Below are 20,130 nucleotides of genomic sequence, written 5' to 3'. Positions count from 1 at the left end.
CTCCACCTTGCTCCCCCTCGATCTCTGGCTGTATTTCAAGCCGGAGATCGAGGGAGGTGGTGTTGGAAAGGGGAGATTCTCCCCTTTCCAACCACACCCTTTGTGACAGCATTGCTGCTCACGGATCGGGCGCAGGGCGCTCGATCCGTGGGCAGCAATATCACAGGACCAACAGGGATCTGTTTGTGATGCGGGGGAAGGGGGGGCTGCTTACTAGGTAAGTGGCCCCTCTCCCCCCGAGGCCCCAAAGCATGGGGGCACATATGTAAAGACCCCTGGGGGCAGATAGGTGACCATCTGGGCCCTAGGGGTGGGGGCATCAAAGAAATTGCCAAAAACAAGATATGGAATGGGAAGGGGAGAGGGGGTTTGGGGGCCCTAGCCACCAGGGATTTTTTTGGTAGAGGTGTCGTTGGGAAGGGGAGATTCTCTCCTTCCCAACGACACCATTTGTGACAGCATTACTGCTCACGGATCGGGCGCAGGGCGCTCGATCCGCGAGCAGTAATAGCCACTAGACCACCAGGGATGTGTTTACAATGGGGGGGAGGTAGGGCTGCTTACTAGGTAAGCGCCCCCCTCTGGCCCCAAAGCATGGGGCCACATGTATGGAGACCCCTGGGGGCGGATGGGTGACAAAAAAAAGAACAAAAACAAAATTCTAAAGCAGCTTGGGGGGAGGGAAGTGGGGGGGGGGGTCGGGACAGCTAGACACCAGGGATTGTTTTTGTGGAGGTGTCCTTGGAAAGGGGAGATTCTCCCCTTTCCAACGACACCTTGTTTGTAAGCATTGCTGCTCCCGGATCGGACGCAGGGCGCTCGTTCCGGGGGCTGCAATGGCCACTAGATACCAGGGATGTGTTACAGAGGTGGGGGGCAGCTTACTAGGTAAGCGCCCCCTCCCCTTGGCCCCAAAGCATGGGGCCACATACATGGAAACCCCTAGGGGCCGATGGGTGACCATCTGCCCCAGGGTTGGGGGAAAAAAATAAACAATTATCATGGCCTGTGTTTGGGGGAGCCCCCCCACCCCCAACTGGACCACCAGGGAATTTTTTTAAAATGGAAACGGGTTGTGTCCCCCCAACCCCCACCCAAAATGGTCTTGGGGGTCATGTCATGCAGCCCTCCCAAACTTGCCTTGGCGCAGAGGGGCACATTGGTGTGCCAAACTGGCCCTGGGGTGCCCAAACCTTACTGCCCCACCCACTGGGGGGCCTGTCTCATAATTATTGGGGGCCCTGTCCTCCAACCCCAAATGGAGGGGGGTGTACCTCACCCAGCCGTTTGTACGAGGCCCAGGGAGGCCTGCATGAGGTGCCTCTGCCACCCATTTGGGGTGAGGGGGGAGAGGGCCCCCCCAAATTGTGGGAAAGGCCCCCCAGTGGGTGGGACAGTAAGGTTTGGGCACCCCGGGGCCAGATTAGCACACCGATGTGCCCCTCTGCGCCAAGGGGAGTTGCGTTACCAAAGGAAAAAAGTGAAAATGGTGGAAAGCATTTTAGGGCGGCTGTGGGGCACCCCAAAGAGATGGGGAATTTTCTAATGGGATGGGGCGTGAACCCTTCCACCCTCCACCCGCAATGGAGTGGGTGCCATGTCATGCAGCACTCCCTGGGACCAGATATCTGCTCCTAGGAAGGGACGCCTGAGCCCAGGGAGGAGAGCAGGACATCCCCAGCCCCTTATCTGCCCCCGTGGAACGCTACATGAGATGCGCCTCCCCTCCAATTGGGGTGGGGGTGGAGAGGTGCCCAGGTGCACACACACATGTGAGGTACCATTTTCATTGGGACACCCGGGACACCTGTGGGAACGCGGGACGGTCGGCCATGTGTTGTTGGCGGCGTGTTTCGGTGGGTGAGCCGAGTGAAATGTGCAGAAAATGCATTTTGTTTTGCCAGATTTCGGACTTTGCCGGGGTTTCTGGGTAATAAATTCTGGGCCGATTTGCGAAAGTCAGACCTCTGCGGATTCCCACAGGTGTCCTCTTTTTGGAAATGCACGGGGTTCCCTGTTTTCCTTGGTGGCTTGGACACCAGAGGCCCATATCTGTATGGTGTGCCTGTCTGGAAAAAGTGTGAAATTCAGATGTCAGAACAGACTTCGGGTTAGGGGTGTGTTCGGCTTTCCCCTTGGCGCCCAGGTAGGTGCACCCACACATGTGAGGTACTGTTTTCAATCGGACACGTGTGGGAATGCGGGAAGGTATGACATTAGTTGTGTGTGTGTGGATTTCATAACATTTTGACCCATTTGCTGGTGCCCTTTGTCACACAACCCTTTCATTTCCCAAATGTGCCCTACATTTAGTCGCTTCTTTAGGCACCATACACTTTTGTAACCTGCACAAGTCACCTTGGTATGCTTGCCGTTACACACCACTTTGGTTTTCCTGATTTGTACATGCTAAGTAAGTCTGTTCAGGCCGTAAGCATAAAACTCCTGTGCACCATGGCTCAGTGTTTGGCTTGTGGTATTGCTTGTTTTGTGAAACACTACAAAAAATGTGTGCTTTTCTAGCTGCAAGAGTCGGGGGAATGTAGCAGAGCATTGTATTTCTCAAAAGTCATAGAAGCCATTGCCGTACTAAGCCAACCATGTCCACCACATACCTTTTTTGTGGTCTTTTTCATGCTTTTTCCCCCATAAAAGGGGCCAAATTCGGCAGAGATATCTCATGTAACAGAAAAGTTACAAGGCATTGAATGGCCACATAACGAAATCACCCAAAAAGGCCTTGGCACTGGAGGGAAATACCCATGGCACTTAAAGGGTTAATAATACACCTGGATAATGAGAATCCTGTCAAGAGTACTTCCAATTTAGTGCCACCATTAATGGGTGAATATGTGAGAGGAGAGAGTATAGAGATAAGATGAGGAGTCCATAGATCTGGAGAGGGGACAGAAAAGAGAATATCAGTGATAATCTGTCTAGATGTTGCGCTGACATAGGTGTCTGCAATGGGTAGGCCGAGGTTGGTGGTTAGGATGTCTTTTTTAAGCTTTTTTCTTCCAGACTTCGTGAGAGAGGGAGTATAGATGATAGTATAGCAGTTAGAATAGATAGGGGAGATGGTGAGTGCCACAGGGGCAGCAGAGGGTAGGATGGAAAATAGAGGGACTGCACGGCACAACACACGCACAAACTCACCAGGCAGCCTAGGAGCCAAGAGAAAGCAAGAAAACAGATGCAATGGAAACACTTTAGTAGTTAAAAATGCAGTGAAGAGTTGTTAAAAACAAACCAGAATTTGAATGACCAAAAAGCACAGAAATGCAATGCAAAATGGGGTGCAGAGATTTTAAAAACACACTAGGATTCGAATTACCAAAAGTCACAGAAATGCAATTCAAGATGGGGTGTAGAGATGACAGAAAACACAACAGGATTCAAATTAACCAAAAGTCACATAAATGCAATGCAAAATGGGGTGCCGAGATGTTAAAAACACACCAGGATTCGAATTAACAAAAAGCAAAGAAATGCAATGCAAAATGGGGTGCAGAGATGATGAAAAAAAACAGGATTCGAATTACCAAAAAGCACAAATGCATTGAAAAGAGGGTTAAAGGGAAGGCAGGGAAGGCAGAATGGCACATGCACACCTCCAGTTTTACAGCTGTTTAGGTTAGTAAAAAGGCGTTCATTTCCAGCCATGACTCACAGGCATTCTTGATGGGAGAGAGAGCAGAGTTCCAGAGGTATACATTTGTGGGGTAGCAGGGTGCATGCTTGTTGACTGTTCAATGAGGTGCTGCGACTGTAAGGTTGGTGTGAGGGGTATTTTGGCAACAAGGGTGGGCTCTTAATGCTCTTTGAAGGTAGGGGCATTGTAGAAGTTGAAATGCACTAGTAAGCTTGTTAGGGCATGTTTAGCTTTGTGATGATGATGCCAAAGATACGGAAATTGTAAGTTTAGGACCACTTCCACTAAATGCGACCTTGAATCAAACTGAAGCGGGTGTCTGTTATTGCGCTGCTCACTCTTAAAGGTAGACTGAAGCCCACACATTGCTGTGACACGGTGGGGCCTAGACATGCGGCCTCAAGTGACCTCTCTTTCGTTACAGGGTGTATGACGTAGGCGGGCTGCACACTGAGCGCAGGAAGTGGATAAGCTTCTTCGAGGACGTGAACGCTGTCCTCTTTGTGGTGGCACTCAGTGGGTATGACACAAGGCTGCACAAGGCTGATGCAAAGCTTCACGTGGACGATGTGCGACTACAAGCTGCTGCTCCAGTGGTAAGAGGGTATACGATGACGGGTTGGTGAGCAGGCCAGGGCACATGGATCAGAATGCAAACCGTATAGTGAACTTTTATTATTCTTATGATGTTGAGTGTGGGTAAAGGAGTGCCCCTGTGGGTTGCCATTTTTCCACTTCAAGAAGTTAAGTTGTATGCAACCAGTCTCTGCCTAAAGCAGCTGAGATATACTGCGGGGAACACCACCCTGTGTGTGTGTGTCCTGTGTGAGACTGAGAGAGACCGGTCCCATTCAATTGGGGCCCATATGTTTCTAGCACATAGCTAGCCATGCGGGTACCAAGCTCTGCTGCAGAAGTGTATCTTCCCTCCCATGTGAGAGTACTATTCATTACCCCATGTGACAATGCTTCATGCCTTTTACTGGGGTTTCTTTGTGAGGTGACCAAGGGAGCCCGGTACCTCCCCAAGCAGGATAATTTCGTGCTTGGCCCCGGTCTGGGGCAGGTCTCCTGGTCACACTCACTGGACCCCGTTTACATGGCAGAAGCAAAGGGTAGATGGCCTTCCCTTTGGGAGGGGCTGTTGCTTTAGAGGGGCACTTAATGGGACCTGGGAAGTTAGGGGTCCCCAGGGCACTTGTTCAGGGGAATTGAGCTGACCATGGAAGCATATACCTGGGAACAATAGACTATATGGGAGAAGGGAAATCCAGTTTGCCCCAAATCACAGTATTTTAGATTCCACAGAAATTGGGGCCTCTTTAACTACTGCCTTTAAGGGGCTGTTATGTTTTTCGACACGTGTAATGACCTCAGAACTACTCACCCTATTACACGGTCCGAAGTTTTTGGACTCAGGAAGACAATAATACACACCTAGACCAATGATTGGAATATAATTGGCTCTTTAGAGCGCAAAATAAATAAAATATCAATCAATCAATACACATAATAAGCATACAGATAACTATTGGAATAAATGCAGTTGGTTAGACATAGACATACAAACAGGAACAGTTACAAAAGGGTCTACATCACCGTTAGTGCAGTTGTAGGAGAAAACTTCATCTCAGCCACTAGGACACTACCCAGTCCCAGGGCAGGTAGGCAGATAGATCCCGCATACTAACGGGGTCTGGAGGGGAGCGTCCACCTGCTCAGTGAGACTTCACCCCCGGGGTTCCAATTCTCTATCCGTTCATCAGGAAACCCCTCTTCTTATGGGGGGAAAAAAATCCCTGCCCCTCATAGGTTGCAAACTGCCCTCAGCCGAAGGACAGACAGCAACCATGGGAGACAAAGAGCGGAAAAATCCAGACAGTAGTGGAAAAACCCTGCCTCTCTACCGTGTGCTCTTTCCCAGAACCCCTTATCAGTGCAATTGCACACCTCTGACTACCTTCTCGGCTTGTCCTTGAGTGAACAATACAACAACTATCCTTCATAGTGAGCCCCTATGTTTCATAATATAATATTGCAATTGTTGCAGAATTCATGTCTGCCTTCTAACTGAGCTCACAGAAACGTAGACTTTCATTGGGGTTTGCAAGTGAATGCCCAAAATGGCCACACACCAGAGCCATATTCTAGCTCCTTTTCGCACATGAATTAAAGGGGCAAAAGTAACAGCGTTCCCACAGAACTGTCAGCACTTGTCTGCTTGGTTCTCCTTATGAAGGTATAGGAATCACATCTAAATCTACAGAGGAAAAGCAAGTAGTAGGAAGGGTGTCATGGCATGAAGTCAGGGGCACAGGCATGCAGGGGTTGCATGCACAGGAGACCTGGGTGGACACAGTCCTGGCGCCTTTGGCACCAGGCTTATGAACAAAGGTAAACAGGAACATCCATTTGACACCAAAAGCCTTTATTATGGACATAGCACTCCCGATGCATTAACCTTGAACATTCCATCCATTAAGCAGATTGCATTAACCTGAACATTATATTCATTAAGCAGCCCCAAGTGTATTCCTGTGTGTGGCTGCTAATGGATTGCTTTCGGGTATGGCAGGCAGGCTGAACCTTGTGGGCGTGGCTTCAGAGGCTCAGCTATATAAGCTTCTCATCATTAAGGCCAGTGTTTCGCGTTATTCTGCACTTGCAAGCAGCGTAACGCTCACCGTCACCTGAGGTCAGACTTAACTTTGAAGATCCTGCTTCCTGGACATCTTGCTTCCTGCCAGCGTAGTTACCAACTGGGGGAAGCTGTTCTTACAGGTACATCTCTTCGCAGAGCCAAGTATTCATCTTTACACTTTCCGGAACGCCGAAATCTTCATCTTGGCACCGCAGCACGACACCCTCCATTGTCGACAGCAGCGCCTGCAAGGAGAAACAGAAGACAAGGTTAGACATTGAAAAAACAGTCAGTTTAAGGTTGTGCTTCGCCATACCTCGCGCTTTACCTTAAAACTTTGCTTACCTGCTGTCGAACATTGCGGTAGTGTCCATCTTCCCTCCGGCCTCGTCTGCCGCCTCACAGCTGCATCTAGGCCATGTTTCCATCTAAAGGAAGAAAACAGAAGAGACATGGGCATAATTAGAAGCAACACATAACAACATTAAACAGAACGAACTGCATCACAAGAGCTGAAGAAATCTTAAGGAGAAGCATAGTCGCAGCTGGACTGGACTAATCCTTATCAGGGATCAGTGAAGGAACTAGATCCCATTGTACGCGCCCCTGCCAGAAGCAGCAGGGCGGAGAGCTCATCTTCGATAATCCACAGGTGAGCTCTATGGGCCGGCGGATGCTCACAGAAACCGTACTTCAGGGTGAAGGGTTCAAGAGGAACAACAATCGTAGATTGGCGCACTCACACACTCTTATCTCCACGTACCACTGCTCACAGCTTTTCTACTGAGAGAGAGGCCTGAAGGGAGGTGATTAAAGTCCAGGGAGGGCTGCAACCGTGCCCCAACGCCTCCGCAGAGACCAGGTGAGCGCAACAGAACGTGAAGCACTCTAATACTCTCTCCCTGGGCGTTATGGAAACTTCAGAAACAGATCAGTTAGCCCTCTTACTAGGGGAATTACGGGCTGAAGTACATGCTTCAAGACAGGAAACCAATGCATTATGGAGGGATCCTATTGTAACTCGAGAAAGAACTGACGAATTGGCAAGACAAATGCTACAAGCACAAGCAGGACAGGTTCCACTGCCTGGAATGAACCAATCTTCTCATTCTGCCACATGACAACAATCTGCACCGGTTCAGGTTCCAGCAGATGTGCATCTAGCCCCTCCTGAACGCTTCATCGGCGACCCAAACAAGTTAGCTGTATTTATGAATCAGTGTCGTCTTCATTTCTTGTGCAGACATGGAGCCTTTCCTAATGACCAAGCCAAAGTGGCGTTTGTACTCTCGTATTTAGGAGGTAGTGCGGCGGACTATTCTATACCTCTTGTAAATCAAGATGACCATTTACTCCGGAACTTTTGGAATTTCTAACATGAGATGGAGAAATTGGTTGCCCGCCATACACAAGGACAAGTTCTGGACAACAAGTTGTTGTCACTCAAACAAGGGAATCAAGGTCTATTAACCTATATTGCAACCTTCAATCATCTCTTAACCCAGACCAACTGGCCAGAAGAGAAGAGGACTACCCTCTTTTACCGAGGGTAATGTGGAGAACTTAAGGATGTGTTGGCGCAAGTGGTGAATCTTCCTGAGAGGTGTGCGGACTACATAGACCTGATGGTGCAACTCGATCATAGGTTGCAGAATTGGAAAATGGATCGAGCTAGATCAGAGGGACGGTCAGTTTACGTACGACCTTGTGAGAATCAATCAGACTAAACCACATGAACAGTCTGCGCCAATGCAACTTGGTGGATTACGAAGTCCCCTTACCAAAGCAGAAAAGGAAAAAAGAAGACAACAACAGCTTTGCTTATAGTGTGGACAAGCAGGTCACTTCCTCTGTGACTGCCCGGTAAAAGCACCCAAGAAAACGGTTGGGGCAACAGACAAAACTGAGGAAGAAGAACAGAACTCTGGAAACGCCAATGCCCGGCAAGTGTAGGGGTCCGCTTGTCGCGCATGAAAAAGGAATCCGTACAGACCTCACATCTAGTCCTTCCAGTGCCTTTGGTGAATCACAAGCAACCATCAAAAATACATGCCTTGGAGGTATATATTGATTGTGGAGCTGTGGGTAACTACATTGACCAAGATTTGGCTCTCCGAATAAGGTCCTCCTCTCCGACAGAAGCACTGCTGTGGATGGTTCTCAGCTATCATCTGTCCTGGTGACACAATACACCGAGAAAGTCAAGCTTTTATGTCAGGACGGGCATCAAGAGGAAATTACTTTCGATCTCATTGGTGCTCCTCAGTTCCAGATGATATTGGGAATGCCCTGGCTGGAGACCCACAATCCTAGTATCGACTGGCGAAAATGAGTTCTGACATTTCCTCATGATTGTGCCGACACATGTTACAAAAAAGATGACACCAATCTGAAACTGAAGAAAGGAATCGTGTTGGGCCTCACCAGCTCCTTACCGCTTGAATACCAAGATTACCAGGATGTCTTCAAAAAAGAGCAAGCCAACATTCTACCCCGTACAGACCCTACGATTGTCAAATAGATCTTGTATCCGGAGCCCAGATCCCTTGCAGCCAAATTTACGCTCTGACAGAACAGGAAAATCAGCATCTTAGAACTTACCTGGATCAGTAGCTGGTGAACGGTTTCATTCGCCCATCCAAGTCACCTGCCTCCTCACCCTTATTCTTCATGCCTAAAAAAGAGGGGGACTTAAGAACTTGCATCGACTATAGAGCCATGAATCAGATCACAGTAAAACAAAAATCGATATTCTTTACTGCTTATACCAGGGCTCCTGGAGCAAGTGAAACATGCTCAAATCTACACTAAACTGGATTTAAGAGGAGCATACCATCTTGTAAGAGTAAAAGAGGGAGATGAGTGGAAAACGGCCTTCTGCACGAAGTACGGCCCATTTGAATAACAGGTCATGCCCTTTGGGCTATGCAATGCCCCTGCTGCGTTCCAATTCTTTATGAATGGTGTACTTTGTAAACTACTGGACGTTTGCACTCTTGTTTACATTGACAACATTCTTATCTACTCAAACTCCATGGAAGAACATGAAGCCATGTCCGGGCAGTCTTAGAGAAGCTTCGACAACACCAATTGTATGCCAAGTTGGAAAAATGCTTTTTCCATGTAACCGAGGTTGAGTTTCTTGGTTTCATGCTCACACCACACGGCGTTCAAATGGATACACGAAAGGTGGATGCAATCCTAAAATGGCCCTCACCAACATCCACGAAAGGAGTGCAAAGCGTGCTCGGGTTCGCCAACTTTTACCGTCGGTTTATATCTGGGTTTTCACAAATTGTACATCCAATTACCTCCCTGTTAAAGAAAAATCAAAAGTTCCATTGGTCGACAGAAGCTGAAGAAGCCTTCCAGAAGTTGAAACTAGCATTCACTACAGCAGCAGTCCTTCGACATCCACAACCAGACCTACCTTACATAGTTTAGACAGATGCTTCAAAAATCGCCACGGGAGCAGTATTGTCACAACGAGACCCTGAGACAGGACAACTACACCCAGTCGCATTCTGGTCCCGCAAATTTTCAGCTCCCGAGTTGAACTACGCCATCTCAGATAAGGAATTACTGGCAATTAAGGCAGCATTCAAGGCCTGGAGACATTACCTTCTAGGGGCGAGACATACAGTCGCTGTCATCACGGACTATCGCAACTTGCATTCTCCAGCATTGGATCTTTCATGGATTCACATGCTTAGAATATTCCCCGTCGTCAGGCTGGGAACCCTCGGTACATTTATGAGGACGTTTTCCATGGGAAAAAATGTCGACACTTTTGTGTCCTATCTACGTAGTTTTGGGCCGCTTACGCCTGCGCCAATAGGACGTAGCTGTATAAATATCCACGCCCCTGTGGCTCCCTTGAGATTTCAACCGTCTTCCAAAGTAGTGGGATCACCTCGTGTCATCTGCTATTTTACAGGGTTGATTTTTCGTTTCTTTCCCAATGTCTGGGAAGGCTCTATTCCGTCCGTGTGCTACATGCGGATTAAAAAAGGTGTACGAAGGAGATGGACATATGGACTGTCTGTTTTGTCTCCATCCTCATCATTCAGCGGACAATTGTGAAATGTGTAAAGGCTTCTCGCAAAAGACCCTGAAAGACCGAAATAGACGTCTGGTGACGTGGCAGAATGACGGAGCGGGAGCGTGCCCCCCCTTGGAGGTATAATCTATACATAGTTTGGCCTCGAGGGTTAAATCTCCAGTGGTCTCCCGCCGTTCTGTATCTGCAGAGCCCCTGGCAAAGAAGTTGCGTTCGACAGAGAAAAGTTCCTCTGAGAAACATTCTACGAGGGAATCGTCATCAAAAACAAAAGCTTAGTCTTCTTCCTCCTCATCAAAAAAGGAGAGAAAAGACCTGTTAAAGACCTCCTCAGGTGACCATCATAGGTCATCCTCGAGTCGAGATTCGTCGAAACACAAGTCAAGCTCAAAAAAGGCGGGAACGCCTCAGGATTCTGTGCAACATCCACCGGTGTTCTCGACGGGAGTTCGATCGTTGACACCCTCATTACCATTGACGCAGATCGTTCCTGCAGTAGCTCCCTCGAGTCAGACGACGGCGACAACGACTGTCGAGAAGTTGACCTCTGTCGACGGTGGCCCCGCAGGAAGGTTGGCGACTGGAGGTATATGATCCGATCTTACCAGAGACCCTGTTGCAACAGGAGGCGGCTTTTTCCATATCATCCGTAGAAGATGACCGTGAACCAGTGGTTGGGCCTACGGAGCTTAGATTACAAGGGGTCAGCTCGTTGACAGTCTCGAGTGGGCGAAGTATCCCAGTTACAGCTCCTTTACTCAATCACCAGGCTGTGTTATCTTTGGAGGTATTGTCTACATTACAGACTCTATTGAGTAGATTGGATGCGAAGTTGCCTCAAGTTGGTGCTCCAGCAGAGCTACATACTACGCCAGCCGACGACGAGCCAGGCCCTTCCCACCGGCCAATGGCTAGGGCATCAACAGCCATTCCGGTTAATGAAGATCCTCCACGCTCGCGCCCGGAGGAAGTAGAACTACCAGAGTCCGAGTCGGAACGAGAAGACTCTTTGACATATCATCATCCCCTTCTATGGACCCGACCTGGGAGTCGGAGGCTGAGATGGAAGCTCCAAGAAGTCCGGCTCAACCGTCACCGCCGGATGACATCGGTTCCTTCCACACGATGATGGGTAAGGCATGTACCGAGTTTGGCATGGCCCAGGAGGAAGAAAAGAAAGACTGTTTCTTGTTTGATCATATGGGGAAGAGGAGAAAGTCGGTATTTTCGGTCCCCATTTTAGATCATGTATGGCAAGAGGGTTTACGAACAATGCGCCATCCGTTCTCGGAGCCTGCGGTTAAAGGTAGACTGGAAAAGAAATTTAAAGCTCCGGGGTCTACTCCAAAATGTTTGTCTTCTCAACCTTCTCCGGAATCGGTGGTATCGGCAGCTGCTGCAAGAAAAGCGAGGTCACAACATAAATGTACAACTCTTCCGGATAGCGAGGCCAGGAGACAAGATGCCTTTGGCAAGGAGGTAGTGCCGATAGGAGCAACAACGGTGAAGGCAGCCAACTCTCTGGCTATTATGGCAAGATATGACAGAGAGATGTGGCATCGTTTAGCCCTATACTGGAACATCTACTGGACGAACATAGAAAATCTGCTATGTTGCTGGTGCGTGAGGGGGAAGAGGCGTCAAATCACTCAATAAACATCGCCGTAGACCTGGCGGAATCAGGTTTTAAACAAATTAACAATGGAGTGGTTTTGAGTAGGCAAGCCTGGCTCAAATGCACAAGCTTTCGACCAGAAGTATAATATAAAATGCTTGATATGCCTTTTGAAGGGGAACAACTATTTGGAGAGAAAGTAGACGAGGCCTTGAAAGGCATGAAAGAAGATTCGGACACAGCAGGCTCTCTTGGAACCCTTCAGAGTGGCAGAAGTTTTCGTTCATTTCGCCCCTTTAAAGGAGCGTCAGGAAATTCCTGATTCGCGTCATCCACGGACCGGGCCTTCAGTAGGCAGTCATACTCCTCTCAAGGCTATAGGCGGGCTACCCAAACTGCTCGAAGAGGTCGAGACTATCAAGCTTCAAGAAGAAGAGGAGGAGGTTATCCATCGTCCACGAAGGACAAACAGACAAAGAACCAGCAATGACAAGTTTCAGAACGTCCTGGGAGGCAGGGTGTCTCGCCGTGTCGACGAGTGGGAGAAGATAACATCAGACCGGTGGGTATTGGACACAGTGAAGCTAGGCCATTATTTACAGTTCAAAAGTAGGCCATCGCACTTTCCACCTGTGTTTTCGGCTCAGCCCCATCTGCAAATATTACAACAGGAAGTAGTGCTTATGCTACAAAAAGGGGCTATAGAATAGGTCCCGGTGGCCGAGAGAGGAGCCCTTCTCAGCCCTTCTAGGGGCAACCACATGATCTCATTCAGATAAAATGGGGAACAGTCCCGCATGAGCAACCTGTGTTCAGAAGTTGCCTCCTCCAAGAGCCATTTAGCCACATATTGCAGCTGACTTGCAACATAGTAGACTTCATAATTAGGCAATTTTATACCCCCCTTCTCGTAAAAATTCTGTAGCTTCCAGAGGGCTACTCCGTTTCGTGTACCGTGCCACAGGAAGTCCCTGCATATGCTGTCCATTCTACTAAAGAACTTCATTGGTATCAAATACGGGATGTTCCCGAAATAATGCAGGAGCCTAGGCAAGACCACCATCTTTAACATTGCACCACGTCCCATCATTGCTAAAGGCAGCTTTACCCAAAACTGCATGCAATTCTCTATTTTCTGAATGGCTACCTCTGTATTGCGCTTGTGCTCTTCTTCCACCGTGTGGTATATATCTATTCCAAGATAGCGAAATGTACTGGCCGCCCATGGTACCTGCAACACTGGTAGTTGTTTCAGGGGGATCCCTCTATATATACCTAATGGGAACATGCTTGACTTTTGAGGGTTCACCGCTATACCAGACATCTCCGCATACCTACCCATCACCTCCAAAATGTACTGGAGCTTCTCCTCTGGGTGCCGAAAATACAATAGTAGGTCGTCTGCATATAGGGATATCCGGGGTTGTTCACCTCCCACAGGGATGCCTATCGGGTCATATTGTTGCCTTAAATAAATCGCTACGGGTTCCAGGGCCAATATATAAAGCATGGGGGACCATGGATAGCCTTGTCTCGGTCCCCTACGGAGTTTCCACCTTTCCGATATTATCGACCCTGTTTTCACTCTGGCCAACGGTTCACTGTATAACATTTTAGCCCACTGTAGATATCCTGGACCTATCCCATAGCCAGCCAGGGACGCCAACAACCATGGCCATTTGACAGAGTCGAAGGCCTTTACCGCATCCAGCAACACAATTGCCAGCTTGTCCTCACTTTCGTTTCCATATTCAATGACTCTGTGGCGCCTTCTAAGATTATTAGATATATTTCTATTGGGGACATAGCCCGTCTGATCCGGATGTATTAATTTGCCTATGACTCTGCTTAGCCTGTTTGCCAAACGGGCAGTCAGAATTTTACTGTCTTGATTTAACATCGACAGGGGTCTATAAGAGCTGCAGCTATGCCCTGGCTTGTTAGGTTTGGGTAGTGGTATTATAATCGCTTCTCTGAGTGACTCTGGCAGTCTGCCTAGCTCATACGCCTCATTCAACATGTCTACCAGAGGGGGAAGCACCTCGCCCTTAAATATTTTGTAAAATTCACTTGGGAGTCCATCCGCCCCCGGGGTCTTACTAGTTGGCAACTGTCTCACCACTTCCTCTAGGGTAATTGGTGCATCCAACTCTTCTCTTTCCTCGGCACTGATCTGCGGCAATCCCATGTCCTCCAATGTTTCTACTATCATTGCATGATTATCCTCCCCATCATCCCCATATAGCAGCCCATAGTAGTTTGCAAACTCCTGATTAACTCCCTCTTGGGTATCCACCACCCTTCCATCTTCCCTTATTATTGTTCTAATCGAGGGTCTGGGGGTTTCGCTCTTATGCAACCATGCTAAGGTCCTTCCTGGCTCATCTTCACCCGCATGTTGTCTTTCTATGTACTTTTTATAGTTAAGGTTAGACAATCTCTCCCAGTGCCCTGCGCACTTCTACTGCAGTCTTAGTATCAGATCAGCATCCTGGTTGGTACTGTTTTCGCCCTTAAGTGCCCTTTCCAGTTCTCCCTCAGTTTCCTGCAGGTCCGCCAGGATCCCTCCCTGCAGTCCCCTAGATTTTGCTATGGCCACTCCTCTCATCAAAACTTTGAAAGCCTCCCACAATGTGCCCGCCGAATCCACACTGCCCGTATTTGTCTCAAAGTAGCTAACAATCTCCTCCCTCATGTCCTCCCTAAAAAGGGGGTCTCTGAGTGCCTCTGCCCTGAGGCGCCACGTCGGGATTCTTGCTCTCGGGGGACAACATTGCCATCTACGGATCAAGGGCGAGTGGTCCGAGAGGACCCTAGCTTTATATTCAACTTGCGTGATCTCTGTCAGTATCTCTGAGGTGGCGAAGACATAATCCTGCCTCGTGTGGAGTTGCTGCGGGGCAGAATAATGCGGGTATTGCCTCTCTCGAGGATGGCGCGCCCTCCATACATCTTACAACCCAAAGTCTTGCAGCAGCATCTGTAACGCTTTAGCCGACGGGGCGGGCCTATCCATTTTTCCATCTGATCTGTCTACCCTAGGGTTTAATACACAGTTAAAGTCCCCACCCCAAATCACTGCACTCCCCACACACATGCTAAGATTATTACACAGGGTTTTGAAATACGCTGCTGTATTTTGGTTCCGGGCGTACGTGTTTACAACAGTTATTTTCCTATTTTCCACCAATCCCCTCATCATGACCATCCTCCCGTCCGACTCAACCAGCGTCTGTAACCGCTGAAAAGGGACGTGTGGTGCCACCCAAATGATCACACCCCTAGCATAAGCCGAGTATGACGAACCCACCACAGTTCCCTAATACGACGACAATGTTCTACCTGAGAAAGCAAGGAGGTACTCGTTCCAGGACTCTCTCAGCCGAAGCTCAAGAAATATGGCATTGTGCTCTAAAACTGAAGGTAAGTATATTGGCCTACCATCTGCCGGGAGTAAAAAATGTACAAGTGGACTCTCAGCAGAGAGATGAATCAGCTGCATGAATGGGAGTTGAACAACCAACAGCTGGCGAAGGCTTTCAAAAAATGGGCACAACCTTCCCTGGATCTCTTTGTGACGAGAGAGAACAAGAAATGTGCACAGTAAGCGAGCAGGTGGCCACAACCCGACTCACTGGGGGAAGCATTCTCCTTCCCGTGGACGGACAAGTTTGTGTAAGCTTTTCCCCCATTTCCACTCATATGACGGACTCTGCAATGGATTCACAAATACCCATGTCGGGTGATCTTGGTGGCTCCCTATTGGGTGAGGCAGTCGTGGTTCTCCGACCTGCCCCAGCTATCGATAGCGCAACCGGTGAGGTTCCAGAAGATTCTGAACCTTCTATCTCAGGACAAGGGGACAGTGTGGCATCACGATCCGGATGGACTCAGCCTGACAGCCTGGCTCCTGACTTCTAGGAATTTGGTACCCTAACCATTTCATCGGACTGCCGTCAAATTTTGCAAGCCGCACAGGCTCAGTCCACGAACACTTCGTATGCATGTAAGTGGGGGAGATTCTGCATGTGGTGTAAGGATCAACCAGGTTTGGAACCCCTGAATACCGCTCCGGAGCAGCTTCTTCCATATTTGCTGCATTTAGCAGAAAGAGGTTTGTCTTTTTTGTCGATAAAGGTTCATCTGGCAGCCATTTCGAGATTCACTCGTAAAAGACATTCAACACCACTGTTTAGTGATCGGTTAGTTAAACACTTTATGAAAGGTTTATTTCGTACTTTTCCCCCAACTAAAAGGTTTTCTCCGAACTGGAGTCTTAACCTGGTATTGACAGAACTAATGAAAGCTCCTTTCGAGCCTATGTTGTCTTCATCTTTAAAATTCTTATCGTGGAAGTTGGCTTTTTTGGTGGCTATCACTTCGGCACAACGACTCTCGGAACTACAAACATTAGTCATTGATCCTCCTTACTTGAGATTTTTCAAAGACAAGGTGGTGTTGGCAACCAACCCTCATTTCATACCAAAAATTCCAACTGTCGTTCATAAACATTCGTCTATTGTACTACCAACATTCTTCGCAACCCCATTCCACGAGATCCACTTAGTCTTCGGCGGCATTGTGGGCCGGGATTCCGCTGGGAGAAATCTGTCAGGTGGCATCCTGGTCGGTGCCACATACATTTACCCGCCATTATTGCCTCGAACAGCAACATGCAGAAGATATTCAGATGGGACGAGCAGTCCTACGTCATCTGTTTCAGTGAGGTAAGCCCTAAACAGGGGTATATCCTTCGATCAATATATTGTAATGTGTTTTTTAAGGTTAACATGTAACGACTAAAAGTTTCTCAATGACAAAGCGCATGTATGGCTATGACGGTATTGGTTTGCATGCACACCGCCCAATCAGGAGTACTGCTATACAATCTATTCTAAGCATGTGCATCCATGAAAGATCCAATGCTGGAGAAGGGAATATTTTCTTACCTGTAACTCCATTTCTCCAGCATTGGTATCTTTCATGGATTCACATGCGCCCGCCAGCCTCCCCTGTATGCAAACAGTTATACCCCAGACTACTTTGGGGGGTTCAAATCTGAAAGGAGCCACGGGCGCGGGGATATTTATACGGCTACGTCCTATTGGCGCAGGTGTAAGCGGCCCAAAACGACGTAGATAGGACACAAAAGTGTCAAAATGTTTTGCTATGGAAAACGTCTTTATAAATGTACAGAGTGTTCCGAGCCTGACGACGGGGAATATTCTAAGCATGTGAATCCATATAAGATACCAATGCTGGCGAAACGGAGTTACAGGTAAGAAACTATTCCCATACTTGAAAACCGCCAAAGCACAATCCTCGCGTGAACTGCGTTGGGCTCTCCTCCTCGTGGAATATGATTTTATTATCATTTATAGACCTGGAGTACGCAATGGGAGAGCAGACGCTCTATCACCCATGAGTGAAGAGAAAGAGGCTTTTATAACATCTGACCCCGTGGCCATAATTCCTGAGGAAAGGATTCCAACCAGAATAACTGCCACCACGCATGTGGATGACCGAAGAACCAGTTTGCAATCAATGATGGATCAATCAACACAACAGGAATGGCTGTTAAAAGGTGACCAGTACACCATCAAAGACAATCTACCGTATTTCCAAGGACGATTATATGTCCAAGACCAAGAACTGCAAAAGCAAATCATCACAAATTACCACGATTCATTAGTGGAAGGACACCAAGGAATAGCCAAAACTCAGGCTAAGGTAAAACAAAACTACTGGTGGCCAACCTGGCTAAAGGACATTGCTCAATTTGTTGAAAGAAACCTTCAGAGGCTGTGCACAACACAAGTCTCAGAAACAGAACCCCGCTGGCTCACTACATCCCCTAACAGTACCGCCAGCACCTTGGCATACCCTATCGATGGACTTCATCACAGATCTTCCACCCTGCAAGGGATACAACACCATATTAGTCGTTGTGGATTTATTCTCCAAAATGGCCCATTTCATACCTCTGAAGGGACTCCCAACTGCGTAAAAGCTCGCTTCTGTGTTCCTAGAGCAAATTGTTCGATTGCATGGATTTCCATCAATATTAGTGTCTGATCGCGGAACTCAATTTGTTTCTGCCTTTTGGAGAAAAAGTGTTGTACAATTGCCAAGATCGATCTCCGGTTGTCCACAAGCCATCACCCTGAAACTGATGGACAAACTGAACGAACCAACCAAACTTTAGAGCAATAGCTCAGGTGTATGTTGCAACAGTCTGAGGACTCTTGGAAAAATATACTCTGGATAGCTGAGTATGCATACAACAACTCTGTTCACACAAACACAGGGCAAACTCCATTCTACACTGAGCACCGAAGACTTCCGAGGACATCAGTATTTGATCCACCCGATACCCTGGAAATGCCAGCCATAAACTTGCATAAAACCATCGCTCAAGTTTTTAAGGTGGCAGCAGAACATCTGATCAAGGCTAAAGAAAGACAAAAACTGTTTGCTGATCGACATCGGAAGGAAGCTCATGCCTACCGGATTGGCGAAAAGGTGTGGTTAGCATCCAAATAGATTCCCCTTAAGGGGTCAAGAGCTTTCCGCCCAAGATACCTGTGCCCCTTTACTATAAAGTCCATAATCAATCCTGTCGCCATGAAATTGGAGTTACCATCTCACATGAAAATTCACCCCGTATTTCATGTCTCCCTCCTCAAACCAATGAAACACAATACACGGCTTAGTTCTCCGCCAGAGCCCGAAGTAATAGATGGAGAACCAGAATATGAAGTCATATCCATCCTGAATTCCAAGGTGGTTCGATCAAAATTGTATTAATTGACTGGAATGGTTACGGACCTCAAGACCGAACTTTGGAACCCAGTGAACACGTCCATGCTCCACGTTTAATCAGACAGTTCCATCACAATAATCCCACCAAACCAAGACCGGGAGGAGAACCATATTGGTAACACAGGGTGCACTCAGGAGGTGGCTGGAGCAGGAGCCTGAGCTCAGGAGAAGGGTTGGAGCAGGTGTCCAGATAGTGGCTGGAGCAGGTGCTTGAGAAAGGGGCTAGTGCTGGAGTCCAAGAGCCTGAAAGAGTCGCTAAGGAAAGAGACTTGTAGAGGGAGTAGAATGCCAAAAAGACTACCATAGTAAAAAGGGTGATGCTAAGAGGAGGGAAGAAGATGCTGTGAGGAACCAAGAAGGAGACACGGACACAGTGACCTATGGTTTTTGACCATAAGCTTTTATTAAAAGAAAAGGGTGTGGGAAAATGCCTCTGTCCCTGCTCTAAGAGGTGCTTCCGTACCAAAAACCAAAAGTAAGGGCCTGTCACGGTCAGGATGTCCAATTCAAAACTGTCCCATGTCCAAAGTACTATTTTTGTCCTCACATTCTAACAAACTAAATCCTAAAGTAAAAAGGTTAATGCCCTTGGCCTTACATGGTTCATAAATGTTCAAAATGGAAAATCCGTAACTCCCAACAGATAAGTTTGAACAGGATAGATTCCTTATGCCAGAGGGTGATTTCCTTCCCCATGATTTCTCCTCCTTTGTTTGCTTATTCAACAATGTCAGTTCCTTAAGGTTGCTCTTGAACAGTAACAAAATTAATGTACAAAACAACGTGGCTCTTTGTCTTTTTAGGAGACCTAGCATACTCTCCTACCAGGTTTTCACTCCTCTTCTCGTGATCAGCACAGCCTTTTTGCTAATCCTCATTTGCTTTTCTCAAGTCCTCTTTACTGCAGGTATTCCGTATACAATGTTCAACTTGTCCTTGCCTGGTGTACTACCAGGGATTCCTCTTATACCCACACTTGCAACTGCCAGGTACACTCTCCTGCCAGGGCTTTCATGGATGCACACACTTGCAACTGCCTAGTATACCCTCCTGCCTGGTCTTTCTTAGATGCACTCACTTACAGCTGCCTGGTATACTCTCTTGCTAGGATTTTCTCATATATGCATTTTACACTTTTAATTTGCATGGTATTCTCTCTCTGCATTCCCGCTTCTCCTTGGTGGACTCACCGGCTTTGGCTTGCATGTTCTTCTCCCAGCAGTAAGCCGGCAATGTTTGTTCAGCATCTCCTCTTCGGTTGCTGCATCCACTTCATGGTTTCTCTATGTCCTGCGGTTCCTGCTGGGCTCTTCTGCTTTTTGTCTTCATGGCTCTGGTAA

The 20,130-nt window shown here is 47.9% G+C and overlaps 1 protein-coding gene across 1 annotated transcript in view; it reads left to right on the top strand.

Moving 5' to 3' along the window:
- LOC138583240 (guanine nucleotide-binding protein G(o) subunit alpha-like) overlaps positions 1-20,130 on the top strand; it is a 1,018,345-nt gene that overhangs the window by 786,875 nt on the left and 211,340 nt on the right. Inside the window, exon 6 of the mRNA XM_069655299.1 lies at positions 4,077-4,248. Within this exon, the coding sequence (XP_069511400.1) occupies positions 4,077-4,248 (172 nt within the window). The remainder of the gene's footprint in view (positions 1-4,076; positions 4,249-20,130) is intronic.

This window comes from Ambystoma mexicanum, chromosome 3q (genome assembly GCF_040938575.1).
Source record: "Ambystoma mexicanum isolate Mex_15411 chromosome 3q, UKY_AmexF1_1, whole genome shotgun sequence".
In the NCBI taxonomy this organism is placed as follows: Eukaryota; Metazoa; Chordata; class Amphibia; order Caudata; family Ambystomatidae; genus Ambystoma; species Ambystoma mexicanum.
This window is presented reverse-complemented; position numbering and strand designations above follow the sequence as displayed.